The 17208-nt window shown below is 37.0% G+C and overlaps 1 protein-coding gene and 1 pseudogene across 4 annotated transcripts in view; one reads left to right on the top strand and one right to left on the bottom strand.

The window, feature by feature from the left end:
* Positions 1–16794, top strand: part of LOC138753443 (ena/VASP-like protein) — a 161120-nt gene extending 144326 nt beyond the window's left edge. For all 4 annotated transcript variants that reach the window (XM_069916444.1, XM_069916447.1, XM_069916446.1 and 1 more), the window contains 7 exons: positions 1708–1844; positions 7672–7732; positions 8365–8425; positions 9690–9750; positions 15101–15170; positions 15341–15398; positions 16137–16794. In XM_069916444.1, coding sequence (XP_069772545.1) covers positions 1708–1844; positions 7672–7732; positions 8365–8425; positions 9690–9750; positions 15101–15170; positions 15341–15398; positions 16137–16174 — 486 coding nt within the window. In that variant the 3' untranslated portion in view covers positions 16175–16794. The remainder of the gene's footprint in view (positions 1–1707; positions 1845–7671; positions 7733–8364; positions 8426–9689; positions 9751–15100; positions 15171–15340; positions 15399–16136) is intronic.
* On the bottom strand, positions 10574–10740 carry LOC138755938 (U2 spliceosomal RNA; annotated as a pseudogene).
* Positions 16795–17208: the final 414 nt, after the last annotated feature.

The raw sequence follows: 17208 nt of genomic DNA, 5'->3' as shown, positions 1-17208 counted from the left end.
ATTTTTAATGCAGGGTAGTATGTCTGAATGATGACTGCTATGAATAAATAAATGAAAGAAAAATGAGGAGCTTGAATACAACCTTCGAGTGAAAGCAATATGGCCATCTCTGGGTCAGTTGTTGATTCAGTTCCAATATTAAATTGAATACAATAGAACAGAAAATTAAACAGGGCGTACGATGATTCATTCCTGCCTGCCATTATTACCCCTGCCCATCCCTGGCTGAATTTGAATTTCATTGCCAGTGATGTTAGTACCAGCTGGCAGTTTTTCTCATCCACTTTCAACAAACTGAAAATTACACCCCAGTGTTGAGAGGATTGAATTACCATGCAGAACATCCTGTGTGCATTTAAAAGACAAGCAAATACTCTTCACTGCGTACTGAAATCAACAATTTAAACAGTCACCGAGATTAGTTGCAATTAGCCAAAATTACTCCATGTATTTCGATGTTTAAAACCCATTTGTGTCAACAGTATTGTAAGTCACAACTGAGCCACATTTGCCCACAGCTGACATATTTAAGGCAATATGTTTTCTTTCTTTAATAAATTTACAAGGTCCTTGCCCTACTCTGCTTTCAGAACCTTGATTTATACAGAGACATGGGGAAAAAATGGAATTGCAACATCCACTGAGAAATATTTGATTGTGTTATTCATTGTACGCTGTTAAGCAGCTTTCTAAGCATTCATCTTGGACAAGCCATTACATACCTGTTGTGCCACCACCATCAGAGCCTGGGCCTAAGCCTTTGTTTATTTATTATGGGAGCAAAATCTCTGTTTAAATTAATGGATTTCCCTGAATAAACCTGAGCCGGTTGCATTTAGGAAAAGCAGTTCTATATGATGCCACTGAGGTAGGTAATTTGCCCAAGAACTTCGTTGATCTTGCTTGCAGGTTAAGACTCAAATTGTGCACACATCAGTCTATCCCTTCAAGTATAAGATTGTTTTCTGTGGTTCATGTTCACCATTTTTGAATACCAATTTCTAATAGTTTATTCAAATGTGCAGAGCCCACCTCACTGACAAAAGACAAAGGAGGAAAAACCCAACACCCAACCCCAACCCACCAATTTTCCCCTGCAACCGCTGCAACCGTGTCTGCCCGTCCCGCATCGGACTTGTCAGCCACAAACGAGCCTGCAGCTGACGTGGACATTTTACCCCCTCCATAAATCTTCGTCCGCGAAGCCAAGCCAAAGAAGAAATTCAAATGCAGCATGGAAAATAGTTGTACATTATAACTGCCCTGAGGAAACATACTGATAGCAACAACCTCAAAGAATCCTTCGTTTCTCATTTAAGAAGGATATTTAATTGATTCTTAATACTATTTCTGACGAAAACTCTAAAATCTTGGTAGGTAAATTAATTAGTTTTAAATTTTAAAAAATGAATGGTCATTTATGTCTCTTCATCTGTATTTTGTATTGTGGGTACTTGTTTTCAATTAAAATCATGGATTAACTTTTGTAAAAACATTTGGTGTGGAATTTAATTTGTTGCTGATTCCCTACAAAGATGTCATTGTCACCCAGCTAGTACCCAGTTTTTTTAGAGCAACATTTCACAGTCATCGTTCTTAGTCCATACAAATACTGTATGCGGAAATTGTTGGAATTGTGTATCAGAAATGCAAATTGATTCAAAATTTTGTTAATTGTTCTGCTTTCTTAAACTTTTTTTTTTGCAGCCTGAAGATGGTTCAGGAAGTTCTAGTCCTGGGGGCGTTACAAAAAATGAGGCCAATCGAAATAGCTGTGGGGCAGCACCTTCTGGGGGAGGAGGAGGAGGACTGATGGATGAAATGAATAAACTGCTAGCAAGACGGTATGTGCTAAGCCATTAAATGGTATGTTCTTATCTAATGTTCTATACACTCAACAATTTAAAGCTAGGCTTATATTCCAGTAAAATATCATGTGTTACCTCACGTAATGAATATGAATTCCACGTGAATTAATCAGTTAAATAAAATATCAATGAGAGGTGGCAGATATTTAAAGACAAGATATACAAGAACCAGGTAAAAAAAAACAGCATGAGAAGTGAGGACATACATTAAGGACTGAAATTCCAAAGGTAAACAGGTGAAAACAAAAAGGCATCTAAATAAACAATGACAAGAAACTGTAGAGATGTTAGGAAGAGGGAGATTATAAAGGTTAAGGTGTATGAAATAAGATTGATAATTAATGTAATGGGATCAGCAACGTTAACACCAAATAGCAAGCACAGAAATACATAAAAAATAGCCAAAGTGATTGTTCAAGATAAAAAACCAACTGGATGCAGGAGTTAAAGGATGGTGCCGATGTTTTTTTTTAATATACTTTGCTTGTGCTTTACTGTGGGAAGGAATGTGTGGATGTTATGAATGGAGATCATGCTTCAAATGAATGCAGTTAAAAAATGAAAGTTGTTGAGAAATACAAATGTGTAGCTTTGCACCATGACATTTTTTTGTGTTGAACACCCACCTAATTACATCTTTATGCACAGACCATAGAAAACTACAGCACAGCAATGGGCCCTTCAGTCCATCTAGTCCATGCCAAACCTTTTGAGCTCATTGATGCACCATCAATAACTCCAAAAGACTGGAAGTTATGTAAAACTGATAGGCTTTTATTCACAATAGAATGGAAGCATGTCCATGCTGGTTGATTGTCCTGAACTGGGGAGGGGGGTGTGGAACAGTTACCTTTATTCAGGATTCTGTGGGAGGAGCCATAGGTACAGTCAGCCAATGGGCGTGCCAGACAGTTAAATATACCAACAGTGGTTTACCACACTTGTTAATGGAAATTAATTATTGTGGATCTGAACTGCACCTGTTATTGGGCACCCTCAAATAATTAATGCCTTTCCTTCTCGAGCAACTGCTTTAAAAACTGTATTCTGCCCAGGTTCCAGAACATGGAGTTTGGCCCCGGGACATCAACTCAGGCATTTTCCCTTTAACTTACTTTCTTACTTGCGTTTCTTCAGGCTTCCCATCACTGCATTAATCATATAACCATATAAAATAACAATAACAGCATTAAATATAACAATTACAGCACAGAAACAGGCCAATTTGGCCCTTCTACCAATCAGGTCATAAACTCAACTGACTCCTCTTCCAAAATCCATCAATCTGATACTCAAAATCTGATACTTCATCCACTGATCTCTTTTAGCCCATCTACCAAAACTACCTCTTCACTCTGATCATCCCTCATTTTGGATTAAATGACTCTTTACAATTCCCCGGCTCTATCCAACAATCCCTTGCCCATCTAGCAAATGACATACCTTACAGAGAGGGCTATTGAATTTTAAAGTGGTAAGGCCACAACTAAAGCAGTCATTGGTAATGTAAAGGACTGCACACACTAGGCCTTTTCACACCGTGGATGAGTGGTAACCCTACTTGGATCCTGATGAAATTCCCAGAAAGGCAGGACTTCCTGGGCCTTTCACACCACGGTCCAAATTCCATGGAACATGCTCTCCCCAGCAATTTAGGGGGTCCTGCCCCCAGCAATGATACGTTACACTCTGAGGCTACTCTAACCAGAATTCTCAGGATCTCGGAATTGGACTTTTATGTCACTCCCCATTATTCATTCAAACCGACCTTCACTGATATGTGAACTGGATGTGGGATGTTTATTTCATCAATACGTTAACACATGTCTTTAAAACATTTCTTTACCCAGTTCTCCAATCAGCATTAAATGAGATTCAAATTTGATGATATGGTCCAAGCGTTTAATGAGATGCACCCCCTGCCCCGCTTCAGGGTCGCTTCGGCATGTCATAACAGTGGGATCAATGGCTGACTTCAATACCCACAATCTCTTACACAGCTGGAACTGCTCTGGGAATGCAGTTCCAGCTGCATGGGGGATTATGGGTAACATGGACAGCCATAGATCCCACATTGAGCCACTGCTGCGAGATGCCGGAGCAGCCCAGAAATGGCCCGCTGTTTTCAGGATTTCTGTGGTATGATTCTTTATTTTAATCACCTATGTAATGCAGCACACAAGTGCTGATGTCACAAGGCTTCCCCTGCTTAGCCATTTGCCTTTTCACACCACAGGGAGAGGGTGGTCCAGAAAATATTACCTGGGTCCATGGCCCTACCTTGTAATTTTCCAAGGCCACCATTTTCACACTACTGGTTCACAGGAAAATTTCATGGAAATTCCCCATTTTACATGGTGACATGAAAAGACTTACTGGAATCCGTAGCAAAAAGTAAGTTGCTGGAGAAACTCAATGGGTCTGGCAGCATCTCTGCAGAGAAATGGAGAGTTGGTATTTAGAGGACTTGGGGAAACCAGACCCCCCCCCCCCACCACCAGAGGAAAACTACGCTGTCACAAGGAGAATGTACAAACTCCTTATAGATAGTGCTGGATCCTGAAGTTTCAGGTATTCAATTTACTTTTTTGCCCCAGACTCTTTGTCTTGGGAGACACACTTGGGTTATTTGGGAATAAATGCTCTGAAAATTGGATTCAAACAAGTATAATGGTAGAAAGACAAATGTCACTTAGAGGTTGGAAGAATTTGGGGGGAGGGGGATCCATCATTTCAGGAGTGGGCCTCAGAAATGGACAAAGTGACAGCGTTTGAACGCACGTCTTACAAACAGTTTGATAAATTGGACATAAATACACAAAAATGGGGCAAATATCTAGGTTTCCAAGGGAGGAAATCGTGGTGGATGTTGTGAAGAACCATATTAATGAACAGCAATTTTTTTTCTGTTATTAGACATCTAAATAGACACACACATGGTTATTATATTGATATATTTTCCTGCCATGTTTGTTTCTATTTTATGGATAAATTTTTGTTTTGTAACTTATGATTTACATAACTCAGACTGACTCAAGGGTTTGAGAAAACTTTTTTTAAAGAACTCAATAAAATTTAAATCGTAAGAAGAAATTATTAGCCATTAAATCTTATCTTGGTACTAGACAAATATCTCAAATCCACAATGTAAAATGAGCTATTTAAATACATAGACATGTTGCTCTTTATAAAGAGAAAATTAGGCATCATTAAATTAATTCTTTTCAGGAAATGGTTGTATATGCAGTATGCACATGGGAAGGATGATATTTGGATTTTGACATTGAACTTTGAGAAGATTATTTAATTTCAGTAAAACCCAGTGTGCTTAGGTTGGTAAAGACTCCAGCTATTACTCTATCAATCTTTCTCTCAATTCCTTCATCACCACTGTATCTGCTCCCAGGATTTCAATTCCAGGACATCTGAGATACCCTCCTTCTTCAGAAAATGTGTCTTCCCTTTGTAGAGCGCATCGAAAGAATCAAAGGCTTGTTGATCCAAACCAAGGCTTTTATTAACTAGAAGACTGGAGCGTATCACATGTAGGTCGACCAGTCCAGAATGACCTGGTCTGGCTAGGAGGAACCCTTTAAGACCTGCCAGTAGGCGTGGCTATGCTCTCAGCTAATCACAATCATCATACACTACAATCTATACATATACACATTGGTGATAAAATCTGTACTATCACACCCTTCCACTGCCATTAACTCAGCCATAATTTGTATCTCCTCTTTTTCCTGTACATAGGCCCTGGCCTCTTCACCCAAGGTACACAACAAGGACACAACAAGGTTCCCCTTGTCCTCACCTTCCATCCCACCAGCCTCTTCATCCAACTTATCATTCTCTGCAATTTCTGCCATCTACAATGGGATCCAACAGACAGGCACGTCTTCCCCTCCCCTCCACTCTCCGCTTTCAAAGGGATTGCTCCATCTGTGATCCCATTTTCCACTCATATCTTCCTACCAATCACTCCTGTGACCACAAAAAGTGTTGTACTTGCAGTAACATCTCCTTCCTCAGTGCCACAAACAGTTCTTCCAAATGAATCAAGACATCACCTATAAATCTGTAGGGTTCATTTACTGCATCCAATACTCCCAATGTGGCCTCCTCTACATCAGGAAGACTGGATGTAGATTGGGAGATCATTTCATTAACAACCTTTGCTCTGTCCAGTGCAACATTAAGGACCCCCCCAGTAGCCAACCACTTCAATTCCACACCCCATTGCCACACTGATGCATTTTCCATAGTTTCTTATACTGCCAGGTTGAGGACACCCATAAATTGGAGGAACAACAGCTTACATTCTGCTTTGGCCGTCTCCAACCAGACAGCAACAATATTGATTTCTCCACTTTCCATTAACCCCCTTCCCCAATCTCTCCTTTTCCTTTATCCCTACATCTCTCCATCTCCCCATTCCTACCCTTCCCTCTCCTATCAAAGAACTATCTTTCTTAGCCCTCTGCCCTTCTCAGCTACGTTATCTTCCTCCTCCCACCTGTATCCACCTATTATTTGTTGACTTGTTTTCCTTCCCATTCCCCTCCCATCTGCCTGATTTGCAGCACTCTTATCAAAGGGCTCAGGCCCAAAATTTTGATTGCCCTTCAATTTCTTTGGATGCTGTGTCACCTGGTGAGTTTCTCCCGTACTTTTTTGTACTGCAGTCTCTCATGTATTTAGTGTTGGTCACCAAAATTAATTTCTTCCCCAAGAATTTATAAATAGCAGCGCTAAGAATAAAAGCAATACAATAGTGCAGAATTAGCATATGGCATTAATCAAATAACATTTGGATGATCCTGGAAATACTCAGTAGGTTAAGCAAATTGAGAAGTATAGCAGAGGAGCAAGAGATATAAAAAAAATTTGAAGAAACTCTGCGATGCAATAACATGCATTAGTTGCTAGAAGTCTGAAATGAAGAAAATGATAGAAATACTCAGCAGGTCATGCAACATTAAATTATTGTATAAATTTACTCATTTAAAACAAATTGATGTTGACGCAATCTACCAACTCAAAGGTCCTTTTGCACATCAGCCAGCCTTTCTACATGTAACCAATTCAGCCAGGTCATTGCAAGACAACCTGAGGGACAAACAAAATGTCATGTTTGTTACTTCTTGAGCTCCTTTCACCCATACTCATCCTTTGGGAACAGGTAGATGATGCTAGCCGGCTCTGAATGTTTGCATAGCTCCAACTATGTCTGAGATCTTTTCCTTCCAAACTTGCCATCCTTCATTGTGACAGACAACTACCATGATTAATTATTTCCTACCAATTGGTATTAACTTCATGCAAAAAAAAATCATGTCTGTTTTATTTAATTAGAGAGATTCTAAGAGTGAAATTTTTTTAAAAGCTGCAGATTCTAAATATCTGAAATCAATAAACAGAAAATGTTAGGAATATTTAGTAGAAGAGAAATGATGTTTCACTCAGAGGCTCTTCTTCAGAACTGATTCTAAGACTGAATGGCTATCAAAGCAGGAAAGAAATTTATAAAACTACTGAAAAGGAGAGGGGCATCAGAACTATAAACAAAAATCTGCCAGCTGCTCTTACCAATGTCAAGTCATACTTTCTAAGAAAATTGAAATTATCTCCAGCATATTGTCTCAAGAATGGGGAGAAAGGGAGAACATTTATATTCTCAGCACAGTCAGGTTTGAACAGAAATAAATCCATCAAAAATTGCATGACTTCATATATTTAAACATAATTAATTATTATAATCACTGCATAATACTAAATTATGTTTTTTTTTCTCTTTATTCAGGAGGAAAGCTGCCCAACAAACAGATAAACCAAGTGACAAAAAAGAGGAGGAAAGCCAGAATGTGTGTAATCAGCTTTTTTATTAAGATTCACTGCAATCACAACCTTGTACAATAGAGTCAGAGTCACGCAGGTTGGAAAAAGACCCTTTGGACCAAGACCCTTTGGACTACCAAGTCCACACCAAACACCCATTTATGCCAATCCCATTTTTCTTTTATTCTCTTCATGTTCCCATCAACTCTCCCCAGATTTTACAACTCACCTACACTTGGGTTAATTTACAGCAACCAACTCTCCTTCCAACCCATATGTCTTTGTGATATGGGAGGAAACTGTGGTGCCCATGGAAACCTACACCATGACAGGGAGAGTGTGCAAAGTCCGCAGGTCAGGATTGAACCTGCATTATTGAGCTAATGAGGAGGAGCTCCTCTGGCTGTTGTCACAATGTCACTGCTATTGCTTTCAGCAAGCTATATGCTGCAAATAGAAAGACAATTGTGTTTCTATATTTCTGACATGTTCTGGGAAGCATTGTCATATCTATTTGAGAATCTAACACAAATTGCTGCACAGTGATTGAAGGATACCCTAACCCTAACCCTTAATCATCAATATTAACCAAAACGGAATAATAGACATTTATTTTTATTGTAAGAATAGTGATAATCAGTGTGATTACTTTAACTAGGAGGATGCAAGTCTTTCACCTTCACCCAATTCACGAGGACTTGGTTTGCAGAATTCAACAGGTGAAGTCCATAATATGTTCTCCATAGACGTTTGAGCATGTAAATAATTTAAATGATAAGATGTTGCAGTATTTCCTATATCGCACGTATAAAGTCCATACAGATTGGTTGAAGAATGGAGATGGGGTTGTGCCAATTTAGAATAATCGTTGTTTATGTACAAGGATCACAATAACCCAAGGAAGACAGGAGTCTACGTTGCCCTTATTAATAAATCCATTCAGCAGGATCCTCAAAAAAATCTATTTTAACCCATGATTGTTTCTAAAGTGTTCTGCTGTTTTCATCTCTTCTAATTCCCTGATGGATCATTATTTGTAAAATTTCCTGATATTATTCATATTATGAATAGGGTTGATCAAGGCCCAGTATTATTTTCATGAAATGAACCATTATTCCTAACTATCTCCTTCAGTTTTACTTCTATTATTATATACCGTAATTTTGCCATTTCTGGTCACGCCAAAACTCTGCTTATTTTAAATCTTACATAAAACTACATATATGAGTTCTTTAATGAAAAACATTTAAGCAATATTTAGAACTGTCAAGATCCTTTCAATTATCTTTCCCAGTTTTAATTGTATCTGAGGATATCCATTTAAATTAGGTCGTATCAGCTCATTGCTTCACAAAATTATTTATGGAATGGAGAATGGTCAGTCCTCTTTCTAATGAGTAAACCACAATGGATATTGCTGATGGCATGGTCTCACAGAGGACAACAGTAGCAAATGCAGTTTGTGGCACCATAGAGGCATCACAGTGGATTGTTGCTGGGCTGAAGTGGTGGAAAAAGACTGGGAGAACAATAGTGTAGGGTATCCGTTCAAGGCTGAAAACAGGATTGCTGCTCTCAGCTGTAAATAAAAATACAGTACAAAAAATTTAGTACCTGAAAAGAGTTTATAGAGTGTAGGTGTTCAACACAGCCAAGAGCACATAATAGTAAAAACACAATCCTGGAGAAACTTAACAGTGTCCTTTAAAGATACATAACCAACATTTCAGGCTTGAGCACTTTGTCAAGTCTTACTTTGCTCTATAAAGGACACTGTTTGACCTGCTGAGTTTCTCCAGGATTGTGTTATTGTGTTCTTATTTCATCTGAGGGGTCTGCAGATTTTTGTGTTTTCCAAGAGCACACAATATTCTTTGAAGCAAAATGCACAAATGTCCAGTAATTTGTTTTTACCAAGAATTTACAGAAAATATCACTGCAGTTCTTGAAATGTGTTCAATAAAGATAAATATTTCTCAACAGATGCTGGTAAAAAGCCATGGGAAAGGACCAACTCCGTTGAAAAATCGGGAACTATTTCGAGGTAAGAAGAAGGGATAGCATTATTTTGAGATTATGAAACAAGGTTATCTTTAATTGTTGATGAATTGTATGTTATGAAATACATTATTGAAATAGAGTTAAGAGTAAGTTACCTGTATATTGTGTATTTTTTGGAAAAACACAGAGATACCCCACTTACATATATATGGAATGATGCTATTGGACATAGGAAACTAACAAAAACCCCAAATTCCTTGATTATTCTGAGATAATGTGTAATCAGAATGAGTGAGAACACTGTGGTTTGATCTTTAGAACAAATAACAACATCAAATTAATGTGAAACAATATTCTCATCTGATCATGGGTGGTTAAAGGTAATATTCCATTTCACAGCTAACTCAGACTTTGCATAAGGTTCACTATTGGTTGTGATATTATTTAGATACATTATGTGCCCACAGTATCTTAGAATCTTAGCAGCCGATCAATTCCAGATAGATATCCAAATTCCTACTGTTGTGTGTGCCATCATTCATATTTGATGATAAACTATGGAGATTCTAAATCAGTAAAGAGATTACAATAGTTATCTCAATATCCTGATCAATGTTTATACTGTAATCAACATCATAAAAATGGCTTTTTTTCTTCATTATTGCTAGGATCTTGTTACATACAATTGGTTGTCATGTTCCTTTATATTACACATTGACCTCGCCTTCATTTAATTATTCTAAAGTACTGTGAAAAATCCTATGGTTGAGAAGATAAATGTGTAAATGCAGAGGTCTTTTATTTATTTATTTGTCCAGCTGTTTGACTGAATAGAATAACAAAAATAACAAATACATTCTTGGTGTAATTGTTGCACTATAATTCCTGGGTACACAAGTTATATTGCACATTGGGATCACTGTGCAGTGAATACGCCAACCATTACATGAAAAGTAACTTGACCAGTATTTCAGCATTTTTATTTCACACCATTATGCTACACTTGATCTTAGCCAAAAGGCCGAGAAGCGATTTCACACCATAATGATAACATCATACTTCAGAAGATGCTGTTGTCGGAGTTAAGAGCATAAATGATTTTCCATGGAGGAGTCAAAAGAGTTTCTCCATTTCACCTATAGCCATTGCTACTGAATAACTGAGTAGTGATAACTATTCTTTAATTCTCGTCTATAAATATTTTAGAACTATTTCTTGAAACCCAAGGTTCCCAGTGCTATGGAACATGACCTATCTTTATGGAAGAAGAGTGGATTCATAGTTTAACCTTGAAACTCACAGCTTTATTCTTGATTGCTTTACCTTGTCCAATAGCTTTAGAAGGTAGATGGAACTAATTGAATGACAACTTATATTACTGAACCTCAGCAACAAGTCTATATTTTCACCAGAAATCAGGAAAAGATTTTCCCCTTGAAAGAAATAATTAAAGCCCTTAAACAGAAATCTTTCAGGCTCTGTATGCTGCTGACAAGGTAAAATGATGTAGTGTGGCAGTTAGCACAACACTGTTATAGCGCCAGCAACCAGGGATCGAATGTGGTGCAGTCTGTAAGGAGTTTGTACTGTATGTTCTCCCTAAGTCTACATAGGTTTCCTCTGGGTGCTCCAGCTTCCTCCCACACTTCAAAATGTACCAGGTTGTAGGTCAATTGGGTATAATTTGGCAGCAGGGGCTCGAGATCCAAAAGGGCCTGTTACTGTGCTGTATATCTAAAAAAAATCTATAGAAAAATTAAAATGAACAATTTGTTGCATGTTAGATTTATTATGAATAGAACCCACATGACACGCGCAGTGTAATTGTACCATTTCAATTGGAAAAGTACATGTGTGGCTGCAGTCTGCATTTAGGCTGAGTTGACTTATAAAATACCGTAAAGAAATTGCAATTATCTGTAGTGATATAGAAACGGTGAAACAAAAGAACAAAAATACTTTGTTTACAGAAAATTTCCATAGATAGAATGTTCATATAAAGGCAATTAATTCATGAATTGTTTGCAGTCATGAAAAAGCCTCTAAACATTTGTGCTGTTGAAAGGATTAAAAGATGCTTTCAGATTTCCAATTTTACCAGACTTTATTTTCAATGGGATGCGACTGTGTTATTGTCCTTTTACTTCTTGTCATCGCAATGAAGTACTTTATATTGCTGACTGTCTGTTTTCTATTCAGTCTGTTGATATTAGATGCCATGTAAGGACAAGCCAGGCATTCACAACAGTTGAAGTGCATTCTTGCACAGATGGATTTCAGTGTTCATATGTCTAAGCAGTATAGATGTTTCACACTTCAGTTGTTTACATTTGTTGTATTATAAATGCAGAAACATTGCTGCCTAAAAATTGGACTTAAAGCATTTTTAGAACTCAAAATAGAAACTGTATATGATAATGCAAGATCACACATCACAACAAAATCAAGAAATGGGTATCTTGCTTTCAGCAATCGTTATAACAGGTCGCGCAACTTTAAAAACATTAGAACAGTAGCTTTCTAGACAGGAGAGGATAATGGTACTTGGGTCATCCAGAGATGCACTTTGATAAGGAATGGGTAAGATGGTACCTTGGCACAGGTGGCCCCACACACTTTCACTCAATAGCAGTCGACTGATCAAGAGGCTTGTGACCTACAGAAGCCTGTATATTTACAGAGATTTTACAGAATAAAAATTACAATGGAGAACTATTATTAAATGGGGTGACTTTATTTCATGCCTACCTCACGGCAGTCAGCATGGTGTTGTTGATGTTTTAATGAGTGTTAACAACAAATGTTGCCTTATCATGACTTTTGGTCTAATTTCTGTTGCTAAATAATTTAATGCAAGATACTCATTGATATTGTCACGTGTAGGAATGAAGGATCATTGATACCAACATCTGCCTCATCCAGTTTCCCATGGGCAAGATGTACCCAACAAATACACTTTAAAATATCTCATTTCACTTTTTGTGCATGATTTCTACATGAAAGTCTGAGAAAGTGTTGCAAATTGTTTTTTTTTTCTCAAATATGGATGCTAGCGAATATTTCATTCAATATTTTTCTAATTCCATTCCATTGTTTTAGAAGTGCATTAATGACGAAGAGTCCTGAAGCCAAGAATATTGCATCCTCTAGGTACAAGTGAAAGCAAAAATTTCATACCTTTTTCAGCTTGTCCAATCATGGACATGCATCTCCTTGCCAAATGCAGGCTGAATATCCACAAACAGCAATTTTTAACACCTTGCTTCAACGTGCTTCCCTGATAATGCAAATGTATGCAATGTGCTATTTTATGGATGTATCCAACCAGAAAGTTTTGCCCTAGTTCATATATATTCAAAAATGTTCCCAGTAACTGAATGTAATAAAAAGTCTATGAAGTTAAATAATTAACAGAACAGGACCATATTGCTATTAGTAGGAATTGATTTGCATCTATAAGAAACCAAAATTTAAATAATTCAACAGATGGGGAGTGACATTATAAATCAAGCTTGCTATCTCTCACTGACACTAAAATTTCAAAGGACAGTGCAATTAAATTCCATCTCTTATCTGCTCAGGTTAGAGAATTTGTTGGATGAACACATGAAGTAATAGCATAAGGAATATTTGGTCATGAACACCAGCAGAGTATTTGTGAAATGTTGACTGTTGTGGATAACCTTAAGTTCAAAGTTATTGCTGTAATCATTGCCATAAATCCTGCACGTTTATTAATCTACCAGGTTCTTCGTTGTTACTAGTTAACCATTCCACATGATGTCACAACTGGTAATAATTTAATGCACATAGAAAAACAATTTTTTTTAAATGGATGCTTGGAGATTTAAAGGTTTGATATTCAGGGGAACCTGGATGTTTTTGCATATGAATCACTGATAGTTAAAATATAGGTAAAGCAAACAATTCCAAAGATACTTCAGTCTTCATTGCAAGAGCACTTAAGTACAAGAATGGAGAAGTCTTGCTTCCATTATGTAGGCCCATAGTAAGACTGATGCTGGAATATTGTGTACAGGTTTGGTCTTCGTACAACAAAGGTTTGCAGGGATGGCAGGTTTGTCATCTGATGAGTGATTAAACAAACTGTCCCAATATTCACTTGAGTTTAGAAGAACGATAGGCAATCTCACTGAAACATGCAGGACAGATGTAAAGTTAATTTAATCTGACTGGAATGCATGGACCAACAGTCAGTCTCAAAATAAACACTCAGCCATTCAGTACTGGGATGAGAAGAATTCTCTTCACCCAGACGCTCATGAATCTTTGGAATTCTCCATCCAAGAGTGCAGTGGAGGCTTAAGGCTTCAGGATAATCTGCACACGTTGAAGTATTTTAGGTATTAAGGGAATTGAAGTGTATGAGGTTACTCAGTGAAGTGACACTGAGGTAAAAGATCACCTGTTTATCTTGTTGGATGGCAGAGCAGGCACAAGGAGCCAAATGGCTTAGTCCTTTTTTTGTTTACATTGTTTTTACATTCTAACATTTTTGTCATTCTATCTCTGTTGCAAAGCCAACTGCATATGGTGACAAAATGCATCTGTGTATTACTCAGAGATGATGCGACCAGCAGGACAGCCTATGTAAAAAGACTTAACATTTTGATAACTATGAAGTAATCCAGAGATACTATTACACTGTGTGTTTTTGCAGTTGGAGAACATAACCTCCTAATTATTATAATCACACACAAAGGTCCATTTTAAAGTGGATCTGGGAAACTGACAAGCAGGTGAGATTTATCTAAAAAGATTACATAACAGGGGTCAAGAGTCTGCCTCCTAGTGGTTATGAAGTCACTGAATTAGAGAAAAATTAACTCTTGTTTCACCATAAGATTACATTATATTGCTTATCTCAAACATACAGAAGAATTCCTGTAGTAATTAATTGTATATTAGTTTATCATGCGGAAATTAAAAAGCAAGTATAGTTCAGATGAAGGAAGGTTAGAGGTGGACAACAAAAAAAAACAATCTGCAGATGTTGGAATCTGGAGCAAAAAACAGGCCTCCAACAGATTGTTTTTGCTCCAGATTCCAGCATCTGAGGGTTTTCTAGCTGTGATCTGTCCTGTTTTAAAATTAAAGCATTTTGTTGTTGTTTGATTATAATTGTATATTTTCAAATCAAATAAGTCTATTACACAATGATAGACATCATCACATCATGTGATAATGTAAGAGCAATATTCTAAAATGCAGGTATGAATTCCAAATAAGACTTGATACTAAGACTAAATTAGTTTTTCTGTGAGAATGTTAGCTTGTTGCTGCTTGCTGCTGTACAGTTTTGCACAACTAAATGTAACTAGCGTAGAAATCCATACCTAATTTCAGTGCTTCACTCATTTCCTACTCCATAGACTGAAAGCAGGGAGCAGTACCTGTAACGATGTGGCCACAGATGCCTTAGATTTTGATCGATTAAAGCAGGTATGTAATGTACTCCTGAAAACATTTATAGTATATTTTCTTCAGAATATATTTTAAATCTTAAGAGTAATGACAAATATTATTTCAGCCTTATCCATCCTGCCCATTAAATGTATGGAAAGGAATCCTTCCAATATATCACATGGCATTTTTACAACTTAAACCCACAGGAAATACTGGAGGAGGTTGTAAAGGAGTTGCACAAGGTGAAAGAAGAGATTATAGATGGTAAGTATTATATTTGTTATTAGCTGATGCATAAAGCTACCTTCATGAGGGAATAAGTTCCAGTTCTATGCCCTTGGAACCTACACCATGCTCCAGATTTCATTGCATCTGATCAGAATTTTCATAATTTTTAACATTATAGCTGAAATTCTAGTTCTTGATGGTAGACTCAGGTGTTCTCAAAAAGAATTTAAAAATTGAAATAAAAGCATAAGTGCTCCAAAATTTGTGTCCCTGGAGAACTCTCTTCGAATGAAAAACTGTCAGAAAATATATTAACTTGGTTTTTCTTTCAGTAGATTTTCAGTATTTGTAAATTTTGACTCTTTCACATAAATAATCATTTTCTGTATTAAATATATTTTGGTACAGTCAAATCAAGACTCATGCCTTTCATACAAAACATTCCAGTATTTTAGTGTGGCCCCTTAATGGAAGATCTGAAAAATGGACCTTGTCTGTTTTGCAAATTTCAAAAATATCACAATTGCAAATGTATCACATTCAAGTAGCAGACACGATAGGTAATGGTACATCCAATCAATGGAAAGTTCAATGGTTTCATTATTCAAGCATTCAGACGATATTTAATACAAAAAAGTGCTGGTGATATTTTATGGCCATATGCTCATAAGCATTGGCTTCAATTTCTGGTGTACTTTAAATAAAGACCCATTGTGTTCTTGGCTGTGGCATGGCTCCAGCTTTCCCATTAATGACAACTTTCATGTTTTTCAGCCATTAGACAAGAATTGAGCAGAATCAGTACAACGTAATGAATTTTGCACTTGAGAATGTGGGAAGTCCTCAAAGGGAGCTGGAACAATGAGAGACAGCTGAATGGAGGATAGTGTGGAAGATGACTCGGAGAGAAGCTATGCACTGAACGTCACAGTCGCTTTTAAATCCTTCATTTAAAGGACTCAATATGCTCTGTTGGTTGCTGCCTTGGATCTGCTTCACATGAAAAGTCTTAATAATTTTCCAAAACAAAAAAAATTCAATGATTTTAATAAAATTTGTGAATCTTATTTTCTAGGTTTTACAAAAAAAATTGCACACCTCTTTTATGTTAGCCTTTATATTTTTATTAGGTTATTTAAAGGTTTACATTACTTCTAGATTGTGTCTTTAGATCACACACACACACACACACCCACCCACCCACCCACACACCCACACACCCACACTCTCTGCTTTTTATAGATAAATATGTTATTTTTACCAGTAGACATTACCACAGTATTAATTCTGTATTGAAGTCTTTGCCAACAAAGACATCCTTGTAACATCACCGAAAAGGCAGAAACTTGTACTAGTTATGATAAGATGAAGGTAACTGCTTTCTCAATCAATCTTGCAAACCTTATTAAAACAAGGTACATCAATGCAACAAGAGACTGCTGTCCATTCTGTCCATGTTTGATTTAAAGTGGTACAAAGTCATTCAAATTATCTGCACATTGTTGATGTATAGCTAATCGGAATTACTCTACTCCATGTAACAGCTATGTGATCCACAAAGATGCTTCTGTGAAGATTCTAAAAGCATTCCAATGTAATCAAAATTTCACAAATTGAGATGCAGCAAGAAGAGTTACAGTTACATTTACACTGTTGGGTTTTCAATCAACTTGTTAAACTAGAAACAATGTGGATGTCTAATGAAAGAAACATGATACATTTGCAAGCATTGCTGTCATAATGTGTACTGGGCCAAAATCAACCATAGACCTATCCCATTAAAAAAAAGATTCACTTGTTTTTGAAAGGACTTGACTGTCCATGTGAAATGTCGCTGAAATCTATA

Source organism: Narcine bancroftii, chromosome 2 (assembly GCF_036971445.1).
Source record: "Narcine bancroftii isolate sNarBan1 chromosome 2, sNarBan1.hap1, whole genome shotgun sequence".
In the NCBI taxonomy this organism is placed as follows: Eukaryota; Metazoa; Chordata; class Chondrichthyes; order Torpediniformes; family Narcinidae; genus Narcine; species Narcine bancroftii.
Note: the sequence above shows the minus strand (reverse complement) of the source record. Positions and strands in the feature narration are given on the sequence as shown.